The following is a 23,400-nucleotide window of genomic DNA, read 5'->3' as shown; positions in this document are numbered from 1 at the left end:
TTTTAAAAAATGCTAACCCAACCAAAATTTTGAATATTTTCTTCCTTGTTGTTGTATAAATTCTTACCACTGTTGAAAAGTTTGACCGCCAATTTTCATCTGCTAACCCTTCCCCCCCCCCTTCCATTACAATAAATAATTCAGTTGTACATAAACTCTCAAACAATTAGGTACACCATATTTCAAAGTAAAAAGATTTGGATTTTATTTTGTTTTTAAAAATTCTTTTTTTCAAAGTTCTTAATATTTTTAACTTGTTTTTTGTTAAACTTATATTAATTTTAACTAGTATGAAGCTTGTTGTTTTCTTAAGAATTTTTGCAAATATGGTTATTATTTTATAGAATTGAGAAGGCTTGAATAAAGCGAAATATATTTTCTACAAAGAAGTGTGTTCTTCCATGTGTAGTTAGCTCTAGCCGCGCGTTTTTTGAGATAATTCTAAATAATTAAGAAATTCCAAATATATATCAAATTTTTAAAAATTGCTTCGTGATCACTTTAATAGTCAGCTTAACTGTTAGGAAAAATAGAGAACTATGTCAAAAAGTTTAGTTTTAGCTATAAAATGAAAAAAAAGACAATTAACTGCACATTTATATAGTCTGGAAATTTTTTCCCCAATCTTGGATATAATAAAAATCGGCGGAAAAAGCCGTTTTTTAAGGAAACAATAGAAAGTTTTGCCCTATCTTTGAGATTATATGAATAATATGATGTTAATGTTTGATAATCTGATGAGAAATTTTCTCATTTACAGTCTCTATCAATATAGCTCGTTCTGAATGCATATAAAAACCTTGTCTACATCAGATTATTTTGTTGGCCTACAATGCCAGTTCTTATTTTGTCTGGATTAAGTATCTATCTGTAGATACCTATATATCTTTTTATCTATATATTTAACTATCTCTCTATCTATCTTACTATCTTTCAATCTATCTATATCTATCTCTCTACATACATATTTTTGTATATCTATAACTGTACTCTGAGCTAAAGAATATATAATGTATATAATATATTTATATCCAGGTTACACAAGTCTTATGGTTGCAGCACAGTATGGAAACACAGAAGTAGTCAGACTTCTTCTAAAACTTGGAGCGGATGTCAACAATAAAGCTAATGATGGTTAGTTACATAATATTATTAAACTATATTTATATATTGTATATTCTATCTATCTATCTATAGTCGACTATTTCTATCTATATATCTCTTTACACGGCTCTCTGTATATCTATTACTGTACTCAGAACAAAAAAATATACAATGTATCTAAAATATTTATATCTAGGAAGAACAAGTCTTATGGCTGCAGCAGAGAATGGAAACACAGAAGTAGTCAGACTACTTCTAGAACATGGAGCTCATGTGAACCATAAAGATATATATGGTTAGTTACATAATATTATTATACTATAATTATATAATGTATCTTTAGTATATTCTATCTATCTATGTACACCTCTCTCTGTATATCTCTATAACTGTACTCTGAGCTAAAGAATATATAATGTATATAATATATTTATATCCAGGTTACACAAGTCTTATGGTTGCAGCACAGTATGGAAAAACAGAAGTAGTCAGAATACTTCTAGAACATGGAGCCAATGTCAACAATAAAGATAAGTTGGTTTAGTTACATAATATTATTTTACTATCTATATATTCATTTACATATTTATCTATCTCTGTATACCTCTCTCTGTATATCTATAGCTGTACTCTGAACTAAAGAATATATAATGTAACTAATATATTTATATCTAGGTTACACAAGTCTTATGTATGCAGCAATGGGTGAGAACACAGAAACAGTCAGTCTACTTCTAGACTATGGAGCTGATGTCAACATTAAAGATAATGAGGGTTAGTTACATAGTATTTTTTTAATATATAGTATATCTTTAGTATATTCTATCTAACTATCTATATATTCATTTACATATCTATCTATTTCTGTATACCTCTCTCTGTATATCTGTAACTGTACTCTGAACTAAAGAATATATAAGGAACAAATATATTTATATATAGGTAAGACAAGTCTTATGAATGCAGCACAGTTTGGAAACACAGAAACAGTGAGGATGCTTCTAGAACATGGAGCTGATGTCAACCATGCAAATAATTATGGTTAGTTACATAATATTAATATACTATATATACTCTGTATACATATATATCAATTTATCTATCTATCAATTTCTGTACACCTTTCTCTTTGTATAACTATAACCTGAGCTATAGTATATCTATATAAAGTAGCTTGATGTCTGTCCGTCTGAAGCTTAAGATCTCAGTAACTGCTGAACCGATTGAGCTCTACTCTTCAGGGAATATACCTACTGGTCCTCTAGTGGTTTTAAGCCATTTTCTGGGGGAGTGGGATAGCCCAACCCCCCAAAAAACAAAATATATGGTAAACAACCTGGGTTTTAATTTTTTAGGGGTACTTAACCCCTAACAGTCGGGCCCCTTGCCGCACCTTAATCAGTCGGAGGTGGGGGGTGCGTTCAACGCCCCCCCTTATTATCTCAGTTCCTGTTAGAGCTAGAAGACTAAATTTTTTTGTGCAAGTCCCCTGTTTGATAATGAATTTCCGACCTTTTGTAAGTCCAAGTCAATTTTCGCTTCCTTCACTCTTTTATTTAACAACCTTTGTTTTTAGGTCCTTTTTTAAATAAAAATTTCAAACGGCTGTAATCTTCTTATTTTTGAAGCTAAAAGAACATTTTTTTTGCAGAAAATGTTTATCTTTATGTAAATTTTATATTAAAAATATCAAAGTATGAATTTCAGCGGCCGCAGCTGTACTAAGCAACTGCCAGCCGCCGCAGTTGGTGGTCGGTGGGAAAACGGCGGCGGATCTTTATGTAGACATGTAAGAAAAGCTTAAGTTTAAAATTTGAAGTCTCTAAGTAAAAAATTGCGGCCACAAGAGCCTTTTAAAGGACGCCTGCAAGAAATAACACGCTTTAACTGCTGAAAGACTGCCACAAGAAGACCCAATACCCCAAATTATAAGCCTTCAGCTTCAATAACAAAAAAGTTCTTGGCATTTCAAAATAGCATTTTATGTACAATGGAATTTTTGAAAGATTTCCAATGCTCATAAAAGAAAAAACAATATTAAATTACGTTGCCTAGACATAAAATTATAACCTTATCTTTGTCAGAAACTCAGATTGCCTGTAACTGATTACATTTTTACAATAAAAACACCACATTTCATAGTCAAAATCTATGAAAAAAATTCGATTTAAATTGCATTTTTAAACGAAAATCATAGCGGAAACAAAGAGGTAAACTAATACAAGCTTAGCTGTGATTGGTTGTTAAGCTGATTCAGCCTTCTGATTGGCTACAGTACATTCGGTACAACGCAAGTAAAACTTAATTTTTTTTAATGATTTTGACTATAAAAATTGGTATTTTTATTGTAAAAATATAATTAGTTACTGGTTGCCTAAATTTATGACAAAAATAAGCTTATAATTTTGTTTCTAGGCCACGTAGTTTAATTTTAAAGTTTTCAACATGAGCATTGCAATTCTTTCAAAATTTCCATTGTACATAAATTGTCATTTTAAAATGCTTAGAACTTTTTTGTTATAGAAGCTGAAGGCTTCAAATTTGGGGTATTTGGTCTACTTGTGGCAGTCTTTCAGCAGTTAAAGCGTGGTATTTCTTGCAGGATTCCTTTAAGGATTTCTGGAGACCTGGAGGATCAGGACCTGCAGAATCATACCTGGAACCTGAAATTGACTTGAATACATATATTTTATATGAGTATGTACTACTAGAAGATATTTTAGTATTTTAGTAAGATAAAATGCTTTGTTTGAGTCAAAAAAATAATTTTTGCTCTTTACCTGGATGACGCTGCCAGGTTTGCTGGCATCCTGTGCCCGCCAGGATAGAGATATTCAATAAATTCCAACTCTCAGTTATGTGTCATACCACAACTTAAAAAGTCACGCAGTTTGGGCTCTTTATCTTTCCTACACAGGAAATGAGAAAAAAACGGATGGGGGGGGGGCGTTCATTAAAAAAATTATGTTTAACTTGTGTTGTACTGAGAGTAATGCATTATTTCCTGCCAATCAGAGGACTGAATCAGCTCAACAGCCAATAACAGCTGAGCTTGCATTAGTTTCATTTGTTTCTGCTTTGATTTTTTGTTTACAAACACAATTTAAACCAAATTTTGATGCTGTGAGTATTGGTGCAAAAAATATGACGTAACAAAAAAAATTAGCCAATGAGAGGCCACTATATATTTTACCATTGGTCAATAACAGCCTCTCATTGGCTAATTTTTTTGTTACGTCATATTTTTTGCACCAATACTCACAGCATCCAAATTTTTTTTCAGAGATTTTGACTATGCAATGTGGTGTTTTTATTGTAAAAATGTAATCAGTTACCGGCAATCTAAGTTTCTGACAAAGATAAGGTTTTAATTTTGTGTCTAGGCAACATAACTTGATATTGTTTTTTTGTATTATGAGCAATGAGAATCTTTCAAAAGTTTCATTGTACATAAAATGTCATTTTGAAATGCCTAAAACTTTTTTGTTATTGAAGCTGAAGGCTTCAAATTTGGGGTATTGGGTCTACTTGTGGCAGTCTTTCAGCAGTTACAGTGTCGTATTTCTTGCAGGTTTCCTATAAAGAAAGAAGTAAATATTTAATAATTTAAATGATTTTAAAAAAAGATTTTTTCAATTATATTTTTTTTCACTTTAAAAAAGTTTTCTTAAATTTACTATATTGTTATTATTATTAATTCTCTATTATAAAATGTAAAAAAAAACGATATGAAAAAACCACAGGTTTTACTAAAAAAAAAAGATGCACATATAAATATATATTTTAAAAATTTGATTTATAAATGTAGTTATTAAAAACAATGATTAAAAACGATGAAAATTCGTGGTTTAGAAGGTAGGTTTTTGAATAGAAATCTTGAGACCCTATATGTCCCCCTCTTTCTTGGCTGTGGATGCAGGGCTGGCAATGTTCTGCTCAACTAGAAAGTCGTTAAACATTAGGTTGGTCAGCTTCAGAGGAGTGGAGTTCCTCCATGAGTCTAGGAGCAACATTAAAAATTCTGCCAAAATTGTGTTTGCAACGCTGTTTAAAGGGACTGTGAACGTAAATTTTTCTCATCTTAATATCAAATCTTAACATGATCTCATTCATAATATCTCACAGATAGAGCAAAACGCGCTTTTGTTTGCTTAAAAAATGGCTTTTTCCGACGATTTTTATAAGGTAAAGGGAAAGGAAGAAATTTTCGGTATTATATAAAATGTGCATTAAATTGCTTTTTTCTCCAATTATAGCTAAAATTAAACTTTTTCACATAGTTCTGGATTTTTCCTAACGGTTAAGCTGACTTTCAACATAATCCTTGCTTTAAACCAATGTATAGTTACTTAGAAATTGATAAAATAAGCAATATTTTTTATTGAAAACCAAATACAATAACAAAGCTAGAAACAGGTTATTTTATTAGTATCCAATTAACTTTAGATGGCCCATCTCTCGCCCACCTTTAATTACAAATTTGTAAATAATAAAGACGCAATATTTCTTTATAAACAGTCTGATAAAAGTGTAAACTAATTCTCGAAAGTGGGTTATTTATTGTCCACTACAATAAAAATGGATATTCTTATTTTAAATAACCTTCAACCCTTTGTAGACAGTGAGGTATTTTTTTTTGTCAATAATACGAATTTAAAATAGGTCTTTATTACCTAATTACTATGTTATAAAAAATCTAATTGGCAATTTTATATCATAAAATAAATCCTTAACAGTAAGTAAATTGTTTCCACTAAATATGACAAGTTAAATATTCCTACAAACATTATAAGAAACAAAAACGTTCAGATTTTTTCCTTTTTCCCTTCCAAAATACCATAAAATCAAGGCTTTATTTCTGGATATTTTTGTTAATAGGACGTTTTTGGTTGATCAGTGTAGTGAAATGTGCTTAGAAAATGTTAAGATTTGATAATCAGATTAGAAATATTTACGTTCACACTCCCTTTAAATGAACAACATCAATTAAGTAGCTGGCAGGAAAGTTGCCTTTAAACATTTAAATCCCCCCCCTCCCCAAACATTTTTTAAAATTTTTTTTTTTTTAAATCTAAAATACAATAAATTTATATATAATATAATATATTTATATCTAAGAGTGACCAGTCTTATGAATGCAGCAAGTAATGGAAACAAAGAAACAGTCAGTCTTCTTTTAGAACATGGAGCCAATGTTAACCATAATGATAATGTTGGTTAGCTACATATTTATTTGTATCTATAGTATATTCTATCTATCTATATATCTCTGTACAGTGTACACCTCTCTCTGTAAATCTATAACTTTACTCTGAACTAAAAAATATATTTTTGTCTAGGTCAGACAAGTCTTATTTTGGCAACAATAAAGACAGAAATAGTCAAGATACTGCTAGAACATGGAGCTCATGTCAACTATAAAGATAATTATGGTTAGTTATAATATTATACTTTATTTGTATCTTTAGTATATTCTATGTATCTATATATATATATCAATTTATTTCTGTATACCTCTCTCTGTATATCTATAACTATACTCTGAACTAAAGAATATATAATGTATCTAATATATTTATATATAGGATGGACAAGTCTTATGGTTGCAGCAGTGAATGGAAAAACAGAAGTAATCAGAATACTTCTAGAATATGGAGCTGATGTCAACCATAAAGATAATAGAGGTTAGCTACATAATATTATTATACTATATAGTGTATATTTAGTATATTCTATCTATCTATCTATAGTCTAAATATTGATCTCTGTACACCATTCTCTGTATATCTATAACTACACTCTGAACTAAAGAATATATAATGTAACTAATATATTTATATCTAGGAATGACAAGTCTTATGTGGGCAGCATCGAATGGAAACACAGAAACAGTCAGGATACTTCTAGAATATGGAGCCGATGTCAACCATAAAGATGATGGTGGTAAGTTACATAATATTATTATACCATATATTGTGTCTTTAATATATTTCATATAAATATTAACGTTGCAATTATTTTCTTATCTATTCATTAATAGTTCTAATTGCTATTTAACAGTTTAATTATCTATCTATTTATCTAATTATTTTTCTGCATGTATATATCTTCCTATCAATTTATCTTTCTTTATTATGAATTAAAAACTCACAAATGTATTTATTAAACTTAAAATACATTTTGTATTAATAATAGTTTGATGCACAGATATGTATTATACATTCTTCTTTAAACTTCTTTCATCAGTCTCTCTCTCTCTCTTTCTCACTTTCTCATACTCTCTCTCTCTATCTCTCTCTCTTTGTCTATTTCTATCTCTATCTATCTCTCTACTCAGTAATACTTTGCTATGTTGCTTGTTCATTTACCTTGTAAACATTATGTTTATGCGTACAATTCAAATATAGTTTATAAACTAATAAAAAGTCATATTGCTGACATATTAAACTGTTTTTAACCTATTTTTAAAACATATATAAAAAATATACTATGACACCAATAGAATCAGACTGTAGAGCCTAAATTTGAATTAAGTCCCCAATAAACTTTTTTGGGGGATTTAGATATTAATTTTTACTGTTGCCGTGGTCATTTTGACCAGAGCAAAAGGTCTTTTTTTATTTGGGTAAAATTCATAGCTTTTAGAGTGTTTTGGTTCATAAATATTGTATTCTGGTATAGAGTAAAATTAGGCCTTATGATTTTACTAAAAAAATTCACTAAAAAGTTAAATCTTTACAATATACCAATGAATTAACATTAACATGTTTGTGTTCTTTCACCTATTTTAAACACATAAAAATTGGCTGTAAAAGGTTAAATTTGATGACAACATGACAAGATGACAACAAATGTTTATGCAATACAACAAAATTATTTTTGTCACATATACAAATATGATATAAAATAAGATTATTCAAACTTATTTTTTAAAAATATTTTTAAAAAGTATGTATCTTTTACATGTATAGTTTTCATTCTTTTCATTTTAATTAAATAAAAATTATTTAACTACATTGTAAATAAGTCACTTTGTGAAAACACTCTTTCAGAAATTATAAAGAATTGAAATGAAACAAGAAATCTTATTGGTTTGACTTTAGCATTATGTGTTTTATTGTATTATGTTAAATTTTTCACTGAAATTAATTGTTTTAGAAAAAAAAATATCTACATTGAACAGAGTAGAGTTTTTTTATTATTGTATTGATATAAACTGAATCATATAAAATTAAAATTGTTCTGTAAGAAACAATTTAACCCTAAACTAAAAGTTGCTTTTGCTCCCGTCAAAATGATCACAGCAACATATATAATTAATTTTTAAATCCCTGTAACAAAATTATATTTAATTATTAATTATTTAGTTATTAATTCATTATAATGTTATTCCAACACAAAAGACGACATTTGACTTTACATTTATGTATGCACACCACATTTTTCTATCAGCTGATCTTTGCTTACATTGACGTACATTCAATTGACATCTGAGTTCCAATGTGAAAGGTCTATAGCTGAATTGTAATGATTATAAATATGTTGTTCTTATTGTGATTAATAATTTACTTTGTGATTTTTTATGCTTTTAAGGATTGTTTGATTTAATTATGACTGACTTTTAATATTTTCAGACACCTTAAAGCATTCTTTTAGAACAATCTTAATGTTGAATTAGCTAAAGTTAATGTTCACAATCTTAATATTCTATTATTGTCTAATTAAAACATATAAAACGTATCTAAATAATCAAAATCGTGGTCTCTTTATTTTCTATTCTAAAGGTAAAAATCCTTTTATAATCCCCCCAAAAAAGTTTATTGGGGACTTAATTCAAATTTGGGCTCTGCAGTCTGATTCTAATGGTGTTATAGTATATTTTTGATATATGATTAAAAAATAGGTTAAACACAGTTTAACAACAATAGCAATATTGTAATCATATTAAGACTATTATCATTTATCTTGACAAAATTTTGACAGGGTTAATATACGTATATTATTAAATAATCAATAAATATCATAGGGAACACAGCTCTGGATAAGGCTCTTCAAAAATATTTTTGGTACACTGAAGAAAGAATAAAAGGAAAGAGAGAAATAGCAGAAATACTTAGAGAACATGGTAAGCTTATTTAATAATTCTATGTTTATAAGTGTAGCTATCCTATCATTTTATTCGGCTTTTAATGAATTCTTTCTATTTGTCACCTACACTTAAGTAAATTAAGAGTGGGGGAGGGGAAGTTAGGGGTGGGGTTCAGGATAAAATATAATCATAGCAAATAGATATAGTCTTGCAGTATGGATGTTATAGGGGTTTTATTCACCCATATTGCAAAACTAAGAGGGGGGGGGGGGGGGGGGTTGTGTGGGGGGAATCTTGGATATAAAGACAAACAAATTTTATTGTCTTAAAGTTAAAACCTTTCTTTAGGAGCTAAGGAAGGAAGTGAGATTGAGTAAAGTCAGAATAACAACAATATAACAAGGTAAAACATTTAAATAAATTCTTTAAGAACAAAAGAGTTAGCTATATTAGTGCCTTCCTTCAATGTATAGATGAGATGATACCAAATGCCATGCTGTGATTGGCTGAAATTCAGCGCACCACGATTTAACACACCATTGAAATGATTTAAAGATCCAGCTCTGAACATCTTTATATCCATTTTTTACTTATCTGTATATACATCTAGTAATTACCTTTTCAAAAGTGTAGCTTTTCTATAATTTGGCTTGGTATGTCTCTAACAGTTTGTTCTTTTTGTTTATTTAGACAAAAATAAATCTATATATAGTTTTGCTTTGACTTATACATTTATATTCTGCTTATTCAACTCTGACACTCTACAAGTACTTATGTTTGTCTGTCCTACCGTTTCAGGGCTATGCTTTTATACATGTTGTCATAGTTGTTATCTTACAATCTGTGGACTATATAAGTAATATATCTCTTATATAATCCTTAGTTGTAAACCTATAACTGTTTAAATTTATAAGGCAGAAGATGTTTACCTTTATATCTATATATATTTTTATTTATCTAAACATATATATATATATATATATTTGCCTATCTCAAATTATCTAATCTGAAAATTATATAATGAACAGACAAAAAACCTTTTATAATTTTTAGCTTCTTTTATCTAACTATGAATTTTTCCAGTCTATCTGTTGATATCTTATATCTGTTATTAATTCCAATATAATTTTGATTAATTAATATAACAATTATTTCAGAACAGAACTGCTTTGGGTCAACAGAATGATTACCTACAAATGCTTTATAATCTGCATTTTTTATAAAAATTGATTATTGTATGATTCATGATTTTCAAAATAAGAATATTTAGATTTTAAAGTTTTTTACTTATAATTTTAATTATTGTTACTGGCTACTTTTAATTTACTTTGTCTGTCAGTTACAAGTATGAAAGACCTATTTTAACTTGAGTCTTAAAAAGTGCTTTATATGTTCTAAAAGGTTTTATGGATATTTTCAATCATTGACTCTTAATATGATTTGTTAGATGTTGGTTATTATATTTAAGTGTTGGTATTCTCATGCTGAATTGTCATTTCTATCCTATTATAACTAGGATGAAAATATACATAAAAGCAAACCCTAAAGACAGAGGTTGTTTCATATTTTATATGGACATAAACTTTTCTATAGGGTCAGAACTTAATAAGAAAAATATTAACTTTTATGCATAAAAAATTGTATTAAATTAGGTTAAAAATATTATATACAGAACACTGTTTAATGACATACTAACATTTTAGGACTTGATTATGGAGATACTTAGCTTTAAATATTATACCTTGTAGTTAAAGGATTAATACTACTAATAGGATATAAATATCATACAAAAAAGTTGTCAAAAAGATAAAAAATCTGCATGGTTTTATGGGAATTTCTGGTAATAATTATAAAGTTGCTATCCTTTATAAATCCTACCTTACTGTTATATCCTGCAAAGTTTAAAGTTGATAAGGACCAACTGTTTGTTGTGATAGAATGGTTATTGATTAACCTTAATTTTAGGAAAACTCTAAAAGTATTAAAGTTTTTTTGTTTGTCTATTTAAGATCTCAACAACTGAATTGATGAATGAATTACTCTATTTTATAGAAACTTAATATGAGTCCTGGATACATTAAGGATAGTATAGTTAAATATCTAAATGGTTGTAGTCTTTTTTCATCTTCCTCTTCCATTAAAAATAGATCTATTGATGTTTCAAGTATTAATAGTGATTTTATTATAAGATTCAATAAAGGTACTCAACTAATATTGGTAGTGCATACTCTATTATTGAAATATTGTGGAATTAAAGTGTCTTGTAGAGTGGCTTTGTTCTCTCTCTTATTTAATACATAGCTTAGTCAGCACTAATTTAAATATTCTAAATTAACTGAACAAAGTGCTTACCTTATCTTTAGTCTTGTTTGTTCTTCAATTTTGGTAGGACATCCCTCCTGGTGTTGAATTATCCGCCAGGGCTCTTGGTGGCTTGGCTTCATCCAGGTTACCTATATAACAAAGCATTATTAACAAAAAGTAAAGCATCATTATGCTATTAAGGATTGTTACACTTAACCCTTACAGATCGGGCCCCAATTTCCACCTTAATAGATCGGGGGGGGGGGGGGGGGGGGGGCTCCTGGTACAGATAAAGACGTAAAATTTTTTTCTGGTGGTTCATGTGTATTTTTAGAGAAAATTACTTTTTCTAGTCATAGCAGCCAGACCGTTCCTTAGCCGCTTTTTAGCGGCCAGCCGCTAAATTTTAAAACAGCTGTAGAGCGGCCAATTTTGCAGCTAGGATGACCAAATGTTAGGACGAACTTTTATTTTACATAACAAAAAAATTACTTTTTCTGATCATCGCCAAAAAACGGCAAATAACAGAAACCGCCATTTTCGGCGGTTACGGCGGTAAAACGGCGGTTGGCGGCGCAAATTAAATTTTTTGTCTGTTTATTATTGCTCAAGGATTTACCAAAAAAAATTATAAGTCTCTAGCTGTCATAGAAGCCACGATATTTATGATATATGTCTGTAGTAAAAGCCGGACAAAAATCGGTCATAAAGTCGGTCAGGGAGCGGTCAAACGGTCATAACACAACTTTTCTTAGAAGGTCATTGATATCTAAGTATTCACCAAAAAAATTTTAGGTTTCTACATTATATACAAAAGTCATAATTTAGAAATTAAGATTTATTTAAAATTTTTTCAATTTTTTTTTGCTACCCAACCAACTTTGACCGGACACCACAACCGACACAGACCAGATATCCTAATAAAATCAACTCTTGCCGACGTATAATTACTAAACTTAAAAAGTCATGAAGTTACAGCTCTTCATCTTACCTACAAAAAAAATGAGATTGAAAAAACTAGAGGGGGGGGCTCTTGGAGCCCCCCCCCCCCCCCCCCGATCTGTAAGGGTTAAGTTCTAAATATTTGCTATATTCTACAACTTTTTATCATCTGTGCTTTAAGATTAATAAAGCTTTGTAATATTAAAAGTTATATAATTTGTTGGTGACAAAATTACTCTATAACTTACTTTATCAGTCAGTCTAATCATACTACTATATATCAATTTAAAAGATATGAAAATTATAATAATACTCAATCAATGTAATCCTAATATATAAAGTAGTAAGCGTTTTTTATCTGTCCCAAAGGATCTAGCATACCGCTAAACCAATATTGTTTTCCTTTACAGTGAAGGTTCTTATAGGTCCTGGAAAGATTTAAACTATTTTGGGGAGGGTGTCTTCACCCCCATCCCCTCCAAAAAATATTTTTTTTTATTCTTTTGAAACCCAAATTTAAATGGGATGATGTAGACTTTTCTTCTCCTACCTTAAGTGCGTCTAGAGGCTTCTAGGGGGCGTAGCCGCTAGTTAGTAATAAAGCAAAACTATGATGTTTAGCTGTGTGGCAGCAGATGGTCAACTTTTGATTATTTATACCAGATGGGCATCTTTACATGCTGGATGTTACAGGTAAAAATCCTACTGCCAGAAACTATGGCGACTAATAATCAAGATTCTAAATAAATGTTTAAACATAATAAGCAGAACATTAATTTATAAATCTAAAAGAAATTATTAAAATAAATTTGTTGCAAAACTGAGTAAATACAGAATATACAGTAAAAAGACATAATTTTAGTATTTAGCATGATCTTGAGTTATACACACAGACAAACATATAGGTAAATAGAATATACAGTAAGAAGACATAATTTTAGTATTTAGCATGATCTTAAGTTATACACACAGACAAACATATATGTATATAGAATATACAGTAAGAAGACATAATTTTAGTATTTAGCATGATCTTAAGTTATACACACAGACAAACATCATGTTACTTTTATATAAGGATTACCATGTATATTATAACAAACTATCATTATTTTGCTGCCAACACAAAACTGGAATTTTTAAATTTTAGATTAACAAATTTCTCCCCCCTTCTCATTTTGAGGATATGACATAAGGGAAACCGCTCACAGAATAAAATGGAGCTTAACAAACTATAAAGAGTAAAGAGTTAAGATTTGGGGTCATGGAAGGAAGGTAACAAAGTTGTGGGTATTGTCGTATTTTCACAGTAGCTTATGAAAGGCTATTTTAGGTTAGGTTAGGTGATTGCACCGCAGGGTTAGAACTATGATTTGATTTTGTATAGCTGTTTAATTTTGATTCCTTCCCCCAAAATATATATAATGGGAAGGATTCTATTGTTATGTTACTTAACCCTCCCTAATTCTGTATATAATGATGCATCAATGTTGTGTGATTCCTTCCCTCAAAATGTATATAATGGGAAGGATTCTATTGTTATGGTACTAAACCCTCTCTAATTCTGTATATAATGATGCAGCAATGTTGTGTGATCCCTTCCCCCAAAATATATATAATAGGAAGGATTCTATTGTTATGGTACTTAACCCTCCCTAATTCTGTATATAATGATGCAGCAATGTTGTGTGATTCCTTACCCCTCAAATATATATAATGGGAAGGATTCTATTGTTATGGTACTTAACCCTCTCTAATTCTGTATATAATGATGCAGTAATGTTGTGTGATCCCTTCCCTCAAATATATGTAATGGGAAGGATTCTATTGTTATGATACTTAACCCTCCCTAATTCTGTATATAATGATGCATCAATGTTGTGTGATTCCTTGTTAATGTTAATGTCGTGTGGGTGAGTTGCACCTGGACTGAACAGTCAACTTGTCAACTCAAGGCCAGACTCTTGGTCCTTCACCTCATACTTGTGGTACAGTACATTGCAGACAACCAACCCTTTGATTGCACGATCTTTGTCTGGAGATCCTAACTGTGCATGGTAGTGAGTTGCGCCTGTTTGGGGCCAAGGCATTCCCCCTACTCAAACTCTTTGATGTCCTGTGCCGAACAGAGCAGGTAGGTACCATTTTTAACGTCTTTGGTAAGACGCGGATTCGAGTTTGCATCCTTCCCATCATTTCCCTCGACACTTTAATTAGGGCTTGTGGGTAATTTACACTTCAACCTTATGGATGGTGAGTTAAGGTTTCGTGATTTTTGTCACGATATTATTGCGACTTTTAATGCAACCAAGGCACAGGACGTGGTACTGTTTCGACAATGACACAATGAAGTCACATCAAATCCTAGGGGCTTTTCAGTCAACCTAGTATTTAAGGGTGACTCCCAGTAGATGAACTAACAAACGCTACTAACACACTAGCTAGCTACTACACAATGCTAGTCCACAGGGACTTTTCAGTCAACCTATGACTGAGCTGAGCAAAGTTTTTTGATCACTAGTGTACCATGCCAAGGACCACCCATGCATACCTGATTTAGGGCTAAGGCTTCCCCCCTACTCTTACTCCAAATCTCTAACGCCTGAAAGAGCAGCAGTAGGTACTAATTTTTACAACTTTAGTATTGATGCGGTCTGGGGACTCGAACCCGACACCTCCCCAACAGATAAGCGGACGTTAAACCACTGAGCCATATCTGCGGGTGTATTTCTCCGCCCCTAGTTTTCTGATTATTGTAATCTATCTATCTATCTAATTATCTATCTATCTATCTATCTATCTATCTATCTATCTATCTATCTATCTATCTATCTATCTATCTATCTATCTATCTATCTATCTATCTATCTATCTATCTATCTATCTATCTATCTATCTATCTATCTATCTATCTATCTATCTATCTATCTATCTATCTATCTATCTATCTATCTATCTATCTATCTATCTATCTATCTATCTATCTATCTATCTATCTATCTATCTATCTATCTATCTATCTCTATCTATCTATCTATCTATCTATCTATACACCCTAGATTTCTCCGCCTTTAGTTTTCTGATTATTGTAATTGTAACTGTTGGCACTCCACCCTCTCTATTATTAGAACGAACGTCCGGTGCAGGGCACAAAAGCTCTCTTGAATATGCGCGGCTGCAGCTTCAGCCATGCTAATAAGAGTGGCTGACAGTTTGTGGCTTATTTGGGTGCCTAAGAGGTCACGTAGCTTGTTTGTGAGGCTTTTATAAGCTAGGCTGCACTTGTAAGGGTGGCTTTAGGGTGGCTTTCATATAATTCAACTTGCCTTTCTCTTTTTTTCTTTGATTACCCTGTGAAACCTATGCCCGTGGTAATAAACAAGAAAAAATATAAAACAAGGATTTATCGTGGAGAGGTTGGTGGTGCTCAAATTATCAAACTAGAAATAGTTATGGAGTAGCTTTGCTACTAATATTGAAATGTAAGTGTTTGAGTTTTTTGTTTAGGAAGTAGACTTCTTATCAATTAAGCTAGAATTCATTCAAATGTTTGGTATTGAAGCTACTCTTTATCTTTAACTAGTCATATCGCCAAAAAAGGGGTCTAGAGGCAATTGAAAATGGAGAGTATAGTACAGTATAGTATATTTAATTTGAAAAAAAATAGAAATAGCCAAAAAACCTGTCAATTAGCAGGACGAGGCTATAAAAAATGAACTGTTAATAATTGCTACTCTTAAACACTTTTTGTTGCCCAATTTGCCATAAAAATCTTAGAAAAAACTTCTTTATATATTAACATTGTTTCTGAATTTTCTTTTAACTGAAGATAACTAGCGACCTCGCCCCTAGCCTCTAGGGGCTTTGCCCCAGGAGATATAATTACATCTTTTATTCCGTGGAGAGCCCCCACTCCACCACTTTTTCAAATAATTGAAAAAAATGGTGGGGGGATTTTTTGTTTTCGTGGGGTGTTGGAGTTGTCCCACCCCACAAGAAAATAGCCTTAAAACACCACAGGACCAGTAGTTATATTCCCTGAAGAGTAGAATCCGATCAGTTCAGTGAGATCTTAAGGGACAGACGGACAGACAGATGGACAGACATACGGACAGACAGATGGACGGACAGACAGATGGACGGACAGACAGATGGACGGACAGACAGATGGACGGACAGACATCATTCTAATTTTTATTATAGATATTACTTACTTTCAATCTAAAAAATCCAAAAATATTATAGTTTATACTTTATTTCATGTTATTTGTAATTATACTGAAATAAATTAAGCTAATGATAATAATAATAATAACTAACAGATTTAACAGCATAGCAACTCCGTTACAAGAAAATCCGTACGTCCATTTTCAACACTTTTTTTTTCACTTTCAACCCTTAACGGTCGGGGGGGGGGGGGGGAGGCGTTGAACGCCCCCCCCCCCCTTCCGGTTTTTTTTTCTATCTCATTTTCTGTGTGTGAAAGATAAAGAGCCCAAACTGCTTGACTTTTAAGTATGGGTATAACACATAACTGAGAGTCGGAATTTTTTGAATATCTCCATCCTGGCGGGCACAGGATGCCGGCAAACCGGGCAGGGTGATCCAGGTAAAGATAATAGGGGGGGGGGCGTTGAACGCCCCCCCCCCCCCCCCCCGACTGATTAAGGTGCGGCAAGGGGCCATTCCCTCCCATTTAATTTAATATTCATTGACTTACAATATAATAAGGTAGAGAAAGTATATTCAAACAGGGATGTAGAGGGATAAGACAATGGCCTATAACTTGATATACAATGATGTTACACAAAATTACCCCTTTTGTAGATTAAAATTAGTGGTAGAAAACTGAACTGAATGAACAAACCAATCAAAATTGCATAAAAGTCAAAAAAAATTGTTAAGAATACGAATAAGAAAATGAAAATAAATTTACAGTCCAATGTCCATTCCCTTCCTGGTCCCCAAGCAGAGCTTCTACCTATCTACCTATCTATCTATTTATCTATCTATCTACCTATCTACCTATCTATCTATTTATCTATCTATCTATCTATCTATCTATTTATCTATCTATCTATCTATCTATCTATTTATCTTTCCATCTATCTATCTATGTATCTATCTATCTATCTACCTATCTACCTATCTATCTATTTATCTATCTATCTATTTATCTATCCATCTATCTATCTATCTATTTATCTTTCCATCTATCTATCTATCTTTCTATCTATCTATTTATCTATCTGTCTATCTATCTATCTATCTATCTATCTATCTATCTATCTATCTATCTATCTATCTATATATCTATATATCTATATATCTATCTATCTATCTATCTATCTATATATCTATCTATCAATCTATCTATCTATCTATTAATTCCATCTATCTATCTGTCTATCTGTTAAAGTTTTGCCCTCAAAAATCACAAAACCTTTATGAAACATTTTTTGCAAGGCCCAGCAGCCACATTCAGCCTCAGTTAAATCGTCATATTATAACTTTAAAATATAGGTGGATGTCTAAACAGCAATTTTTTGTTGTCACACTAAAGTGTTTTAATTTGAGGCTTATGCACGGCTGCCACTGATTTTTAAATAAATTGATAACGTTTTAACCACTAATTGTATTATAAAGAAGGGGAAATTTTGTTTATTATCATTGAGGATGTATGTCAATTAATTGTCTAATGTCTTATCCCTTTAGATCCCTGGTATTGATATTCTATATTCAATTTTAGGTTTTGTGATTATTTCATAATTTTGTTCTAAATTTTTTTTTGTTTTTTATCAGACTTTTGGTTAAAATAATTCAGGGCTCTTGCAATTATACAAAGATGACAACATCCATAAAAGCAAAGCTCTGAAATGGTAGGACAGGCGAACATTAACACTTTTATAGTGTCAAAACTGAAAATAATCAGAATATAAATGAATAAGTGTCGAAGTAGAATTGTAAGTTGTTAGTAATTGTTGAAAATACTGCTTGATACAGGATAATGTTCATGGACACACTTACATTTTTAGGGGTTGATTATAGAGTTGCTTTGCTTATTATATTGTAATTTGTCCCAGGAATCAGTATACCAAAAATCAGAACAATCGGATAATTAGATCACAAACAAATTTGTTGTTAAAAAAGCAAAAAATCGACATGTTTAAAATGGACGTACGGACATGATTACAGAGTTGCTACGCTTTCTGTATCGTACCTAACTACTAGAGGAATCACAATGCAAAGTTTGAAATCGATTGGACAGTTCTAACATGCATAAATTAACGAAAAAAGCTATATTGTATTAGATTCATTGTATAATATTTGTTTCTGTAGGGATTCAGTATACCTATTCGTAGGGAAGCATCTCTACAAACAATGCTTAAAAATATACATTACTTGAATCTTACACCAGATTATTATGTATTATAATAAAGTGAAACTTTTGCTGGCTAAAATAACGAGCCTTGCCATCCACCCCCTTACTCCATCCCCTCCCCTCCAACAGGATGAACAAAATGACCAACAAATGATGTCCATGTTAGCAACCTAAGTTGACGTCAACTTTTATCCTGTTATAATATCCACGTATATTCTACATCCATTTGCTTAAGATTATTTACATAGTATCCTGAATTTAAAAATAGATTTATTCGAATTTTTAGTAGCGAAGCTACTCTATAATTCACTTTGTCCGTCAGTCAGTCAGTCCGTAACGTATGGGGGAAATGCAATTTACTCAGCTCCTATGAAAGATAGAATGCTGAAACTTTTTGACAACATTTCCATCATTAAGGAGCACAATTATCTATGAAACATTAATTGCGGTCACACCCACTTTTTAGCAGGTTTTAGGCTATTTTTATATTTTTCACATTTTTCTCAATATGTTTGGTGTTTATGATCTTATTTTCAAAATTTTTTTCAGTTACAGATATCAAATTTAAATTTTCCATCGATTATGAAAACACACATGACGGTCCGACTGCCTTTTAGCAGGTTTTTGGCTATTTTTACATGTTTTCTATATTCCCCTTATATCTTTGGTGTTTTTGGTCCAATTTTCAAACTTTTTGGGGATATCAGTATCAAAATATTTTTTTCCATTGTTATGAGCATCTAGTATGTAATTTACTTATCTTTTTCTCCTTTTCCTTTTCACCTTATCTCTCTCTTGAATTGATAAAAAATAAGAAAAGAAACACTAAAGTTAACTTTAATCTTTAATTGATACCATATAAATTCTAATAGATTTTTAAAAGTGAACACTTTCTGTATTTAGTGTCGGTCTATACATCTGTTTATCCTTCCGTTTGTAACGATTAGCTATTTTTTGTAATCTTTACATGTTGTAATTCCTATTTCAAACTTTGCATGATGATTACTATGATAGTTAGGTACGATTTAGGAAGTGTAGCAACTCATAATGGTAACCAGGAAGTCCCTACATCCATTAAAAAAATTAAGGAATTTTAACTTTTTGTGTAAAATAATTATCCCTATCAAAGGTTTTTTGAAAGAATTATTCCAAGAACATCTTGGTATAAGCAAGGCATCTCTATAATCAAATCCTAAAACTGAAAGTATGCTCTTTCATTGTTTCCTGTATTTACACAATTTTGCAACAAATTTAAGTACAATTTTGTTTAGACACTTAAATTAACATTCTGCTTATTAAGGTTTAACACTCTACAAAAGTTAGTGTTCGATTTAAGAGCTCTTGTCATCCTTGTTTCACTTTTTATTTAAGATAGCTAGCCGGTTCTTTTAGTAAGTAGTAGATGTAAAATTTTTCATAGAATTCAGATATGCAATCGTTTTTTTTGTAGACCTCTTATTTTTTAAGTAATTTAAGTTTTTAAAAAAAATAATTAAGTCGATTTTAAGGTACTAAAACGCAACAAAATAAAAGAAGAAAATGGCCAGTATGAACAAAAATAGTAAGATCTTTCATTTGACACCTTACTTTTAAAATTCTGTTGAGTAATTATTGAAAAAATCAATTTTTTAACCTCGGTTTAATCAAAACTTTGAAGTAAAATATAATCTTCCACGGGCATAAAAAATATGGGTTCATATATACCTTTAGAATCAGAAAAATATTACAAATCCATTGTAAGCAAAATTGAAAAAAGTAAAAAAATAAAAATAATAAAAATGGCCTAACATATTATTTTTTACAGGTAACACTTAATTGTAACTATTAAACTAGCCAATCACAAGTCTCAAAAATTGACTAATCGGGAATCTTAACCTCAAAACCTCAACCAATTATTTTCAAATTTTAAACTTAAGCTTTTCTTACATGTCTACATAACGAATTAAAATTTCATTAAGATCCGCCGCCGTTTTCCCGCCGACCGCCGACTGCGGCGGCTGGCAGCTGCCAAGTAAAGCTGCGGCCGCTGAATTTATATTTTGATATTTCTAATGTAAAATTTACATAAAAATAAACATTTTCTGGTAAAACATTTTTCTTCTAGCTTCAAAAATAAGAAAATTACAGCCGTTTGAAATTTTTAAATAAAAAAAGACCTAAAAACAAAGGTTGTTAAATAAAAGGGTGAAGGAAGCGAAAATTGACTTAGACTTATAAAAGGTCGGAAATTCATTATCAAACAGGGGACTTGCACAAAAAAATTTAGCCCTCTAGCTCTAATAGGAACTGAGATAATTAGGGGGGGCGTTGAACGCCCCCCCCCCCCTGACCGATTAAGGTGCTGCAAGGGGCCCGACTGTAAAGGGTTAAAAATGCTTTATTGTTTCTTGTGTTTAAATAATATCTGTTACATTGTATGTATATTTATTCAGGTTTATTTCAAGTTTCAAGTTTTCAAGTTGTTCAACCCTTTGACCGAAAATTATGATTCTTAAAATAAACTTTTATTTTTTTTATTATAGTTTTATAAAACTTTTTCAATTTAGCTTACAATGAATTCATAATATTTTTCTGATTCTAAAGTTATATATGAACCCATATTTTTTATGCCTATGGAAGATTATATTTTACTTCAAAGTTTTTATTAAACCGAGGTTAAAAAAATTGATTTTTTCAATAATTACTCAACAGAATTTTAAAAGTAAGGTGTCAAATTAAAGATCTTACCATTTTCTTCTTTTATTTTGTTGCGTTTTAGTACCTTAAAACCGACTTAATTATTTTTTAAAAAAAACTTAATTTACTTTAAAAATAAGAGGTCTGCAAAAAAACCGATTGCATATCTGAATTCTATGAAAAATTTTACATCTACTACTTACTAAAAGAACCGGCTAGCTATCTTAAATAAAAAGTGAAAAAGTTGATACACCTTCTTTAATTGTTATAGTATGTTTATCTATAACACAAAGTAAAATAATGTTTGTCCGTCTGTCCCTTAAGATCTCTGTAACCACTTAACCAATTGGATTCTACTCTTCAGGGAATATACCTACTGGTCCTGTGGTGGTTTTAGGCTATTTACTTGGACGGTGGGATACCCAAAACCCCCCCAAAAACATAAAAATCCCCCTCAAATTTTTTAAAAATAAGTTCGAAATCAGTGGTTGCACCTCTATTAATTTTTTTTAGAGGCTAGGGGCGAAGCCGCTAGTATGTATAAATTTTACATGTACAGCATATTTATATGATTTTTTTTATTGCTTATAAATCTAAAATTGCAAACGAGTTTCTAGTCTATAAACATATATATAATCAATATATGGACTTAACCAGGGATCTAAAGGGATAAGAAAATGCCAGATTTAATAATATATATTCCCAATGATGATACACAGGATTACCACTTTTATAATTGTTGGAAATGTTTAGACCCAAACCTAATAACCTACCAATCCAAATCCAGTGAAAGTCCCCAAAGTTGTTGAGCCAACGAATAAGAAAACGTTATTATAAAACTTTGGGGACTAATAAACAGCCATTGTCCCCTCTCTCCCTGCAACGTTTTTATTTTTCCTACTTTTCACATAATCCTTGCCTTTATCTAATCTTAGAAATTGATAAAATAAGCAATATTTTTTATTTAATATCAATTACAATGACAAAGCTAGCAACAGGTTTATTTATTAGTAACCAAGTAACTTCAGTTGGCCCATCTCTCGCCCACTTTTAATTGCAAATATAAAAGTGTAATCTAAACATCCTAAGTATGTTATTAATTATTAACCATTTTGAATAACCTCTGATATTCAATCTTTATAGACAGTGAGGTACTTTTCTGCCAATAAAACGAATTTAAAATAGATCTTAATTTCTTAATTACTATGTTAATAATACATGAATTTGCAATTTTATGTCATAAAATGAATCATTAAACCTCCGGTTTTTCTATCTCATTTTCTGTGTGTAAAAGATAAAGAGCCCAAACTGCGTGACTTTTTAAGTATGGGTATGACACATAACTGAGAGTTGGAATTTTTTAATATCTCCATCCTGGCGGGCACAGTATGCCAGAAAACCTAACAGGGTCATACAGGTAAAGAGCAAAAATATTTTTTTGGCTTAAACAAAGTATGTTATTATAGCAAAATACTAAAATATCCTCTAGTAGTACATCCTCAGGTGTTCAAGTCAATTTCAGGTTCCAGGTATGATCCTGCAGGTCCTGATCCTTCAGGTCTCCAAAAATCTTTAAAAGGCTCCTCAGGCCGCAATTCTTGACTTAGAGTTTTCAAATTTTAAACTCAAGCTTTTCTTACATGTCTATATAACATATTAAAAAAACTTGTTTCAACTATATGTGACAAGTTGAATATCCCTACTAACACTATAATAAACAAAAACATTCTGATTTTACTTGTTTTTCCATTTGTCCCTCCCTAAATGCCACAAAATCAAGGCATAAATCATTGATATTATTGTTAATAGGACGTTTTTGGTTGATCAGTATAGTGAAAGGTGCTTAGAAAATGTTAAGATTTAATATTCAGATGAGATATCTTCACATTCACACTCCCTTTAA

The 23,400-nt window shown here is 30.8% G+C and overlaps 1 protein-coding gene across 1 annotated transcript; it reads left to right on the top strand.

Moving 5' to 3' along the window:
- Positions 1 to 1,656: 1,656 nt before the first annotated feature.
- Positions 1,657 to 10,471, top strand: LOC145306790 (uncharacterized). Its single transcript, XM_080149086.1, has 8 exons — positions 1,657 to 1,878; positions 2,047 to 2,145; positions 6,444 to 6,536; positions 6,690 to 6,788; positions 6,949 to 7,047; positions 9,131 to 9,229; positions 9,542 to 9,596; positions 10,351 to 10,471. Exons 1-7 carry the CDS (start codon positions 1,794 to 1,796, stop codon positions 9,568 to 9,570), a joined length of 603 nt encoding a protein of 200 aa, XP_080005212.1. The 5' UTR covers positions 1,657 to 1,793; the 3' UTR covers positions 9,571 to 9,596; positions 10,351 to 10,471.
- The last annotated feature ends 12,929 nt before the right edge of the window (positions 10,472 to 23,400 follow it).

This window comes from Acartia tonsa, chromosome 15, assembly GCF_053477335.1.
Source record: "Acartia tonsa isolate MP-2025a chromosome 15, ASM5347733v1, whole genome shotgun sequence".
Classification (NCBI taxonomy): domain Eukaryota; kingdom Metazoa; phylum Arthropoda; class Copepoda; order Calanoida; family Acartiidae; genus Acartia; species Acartia tonsa.
This window is presented reverse-complemented; position numbering and strand designations above follow the sequence as displayed.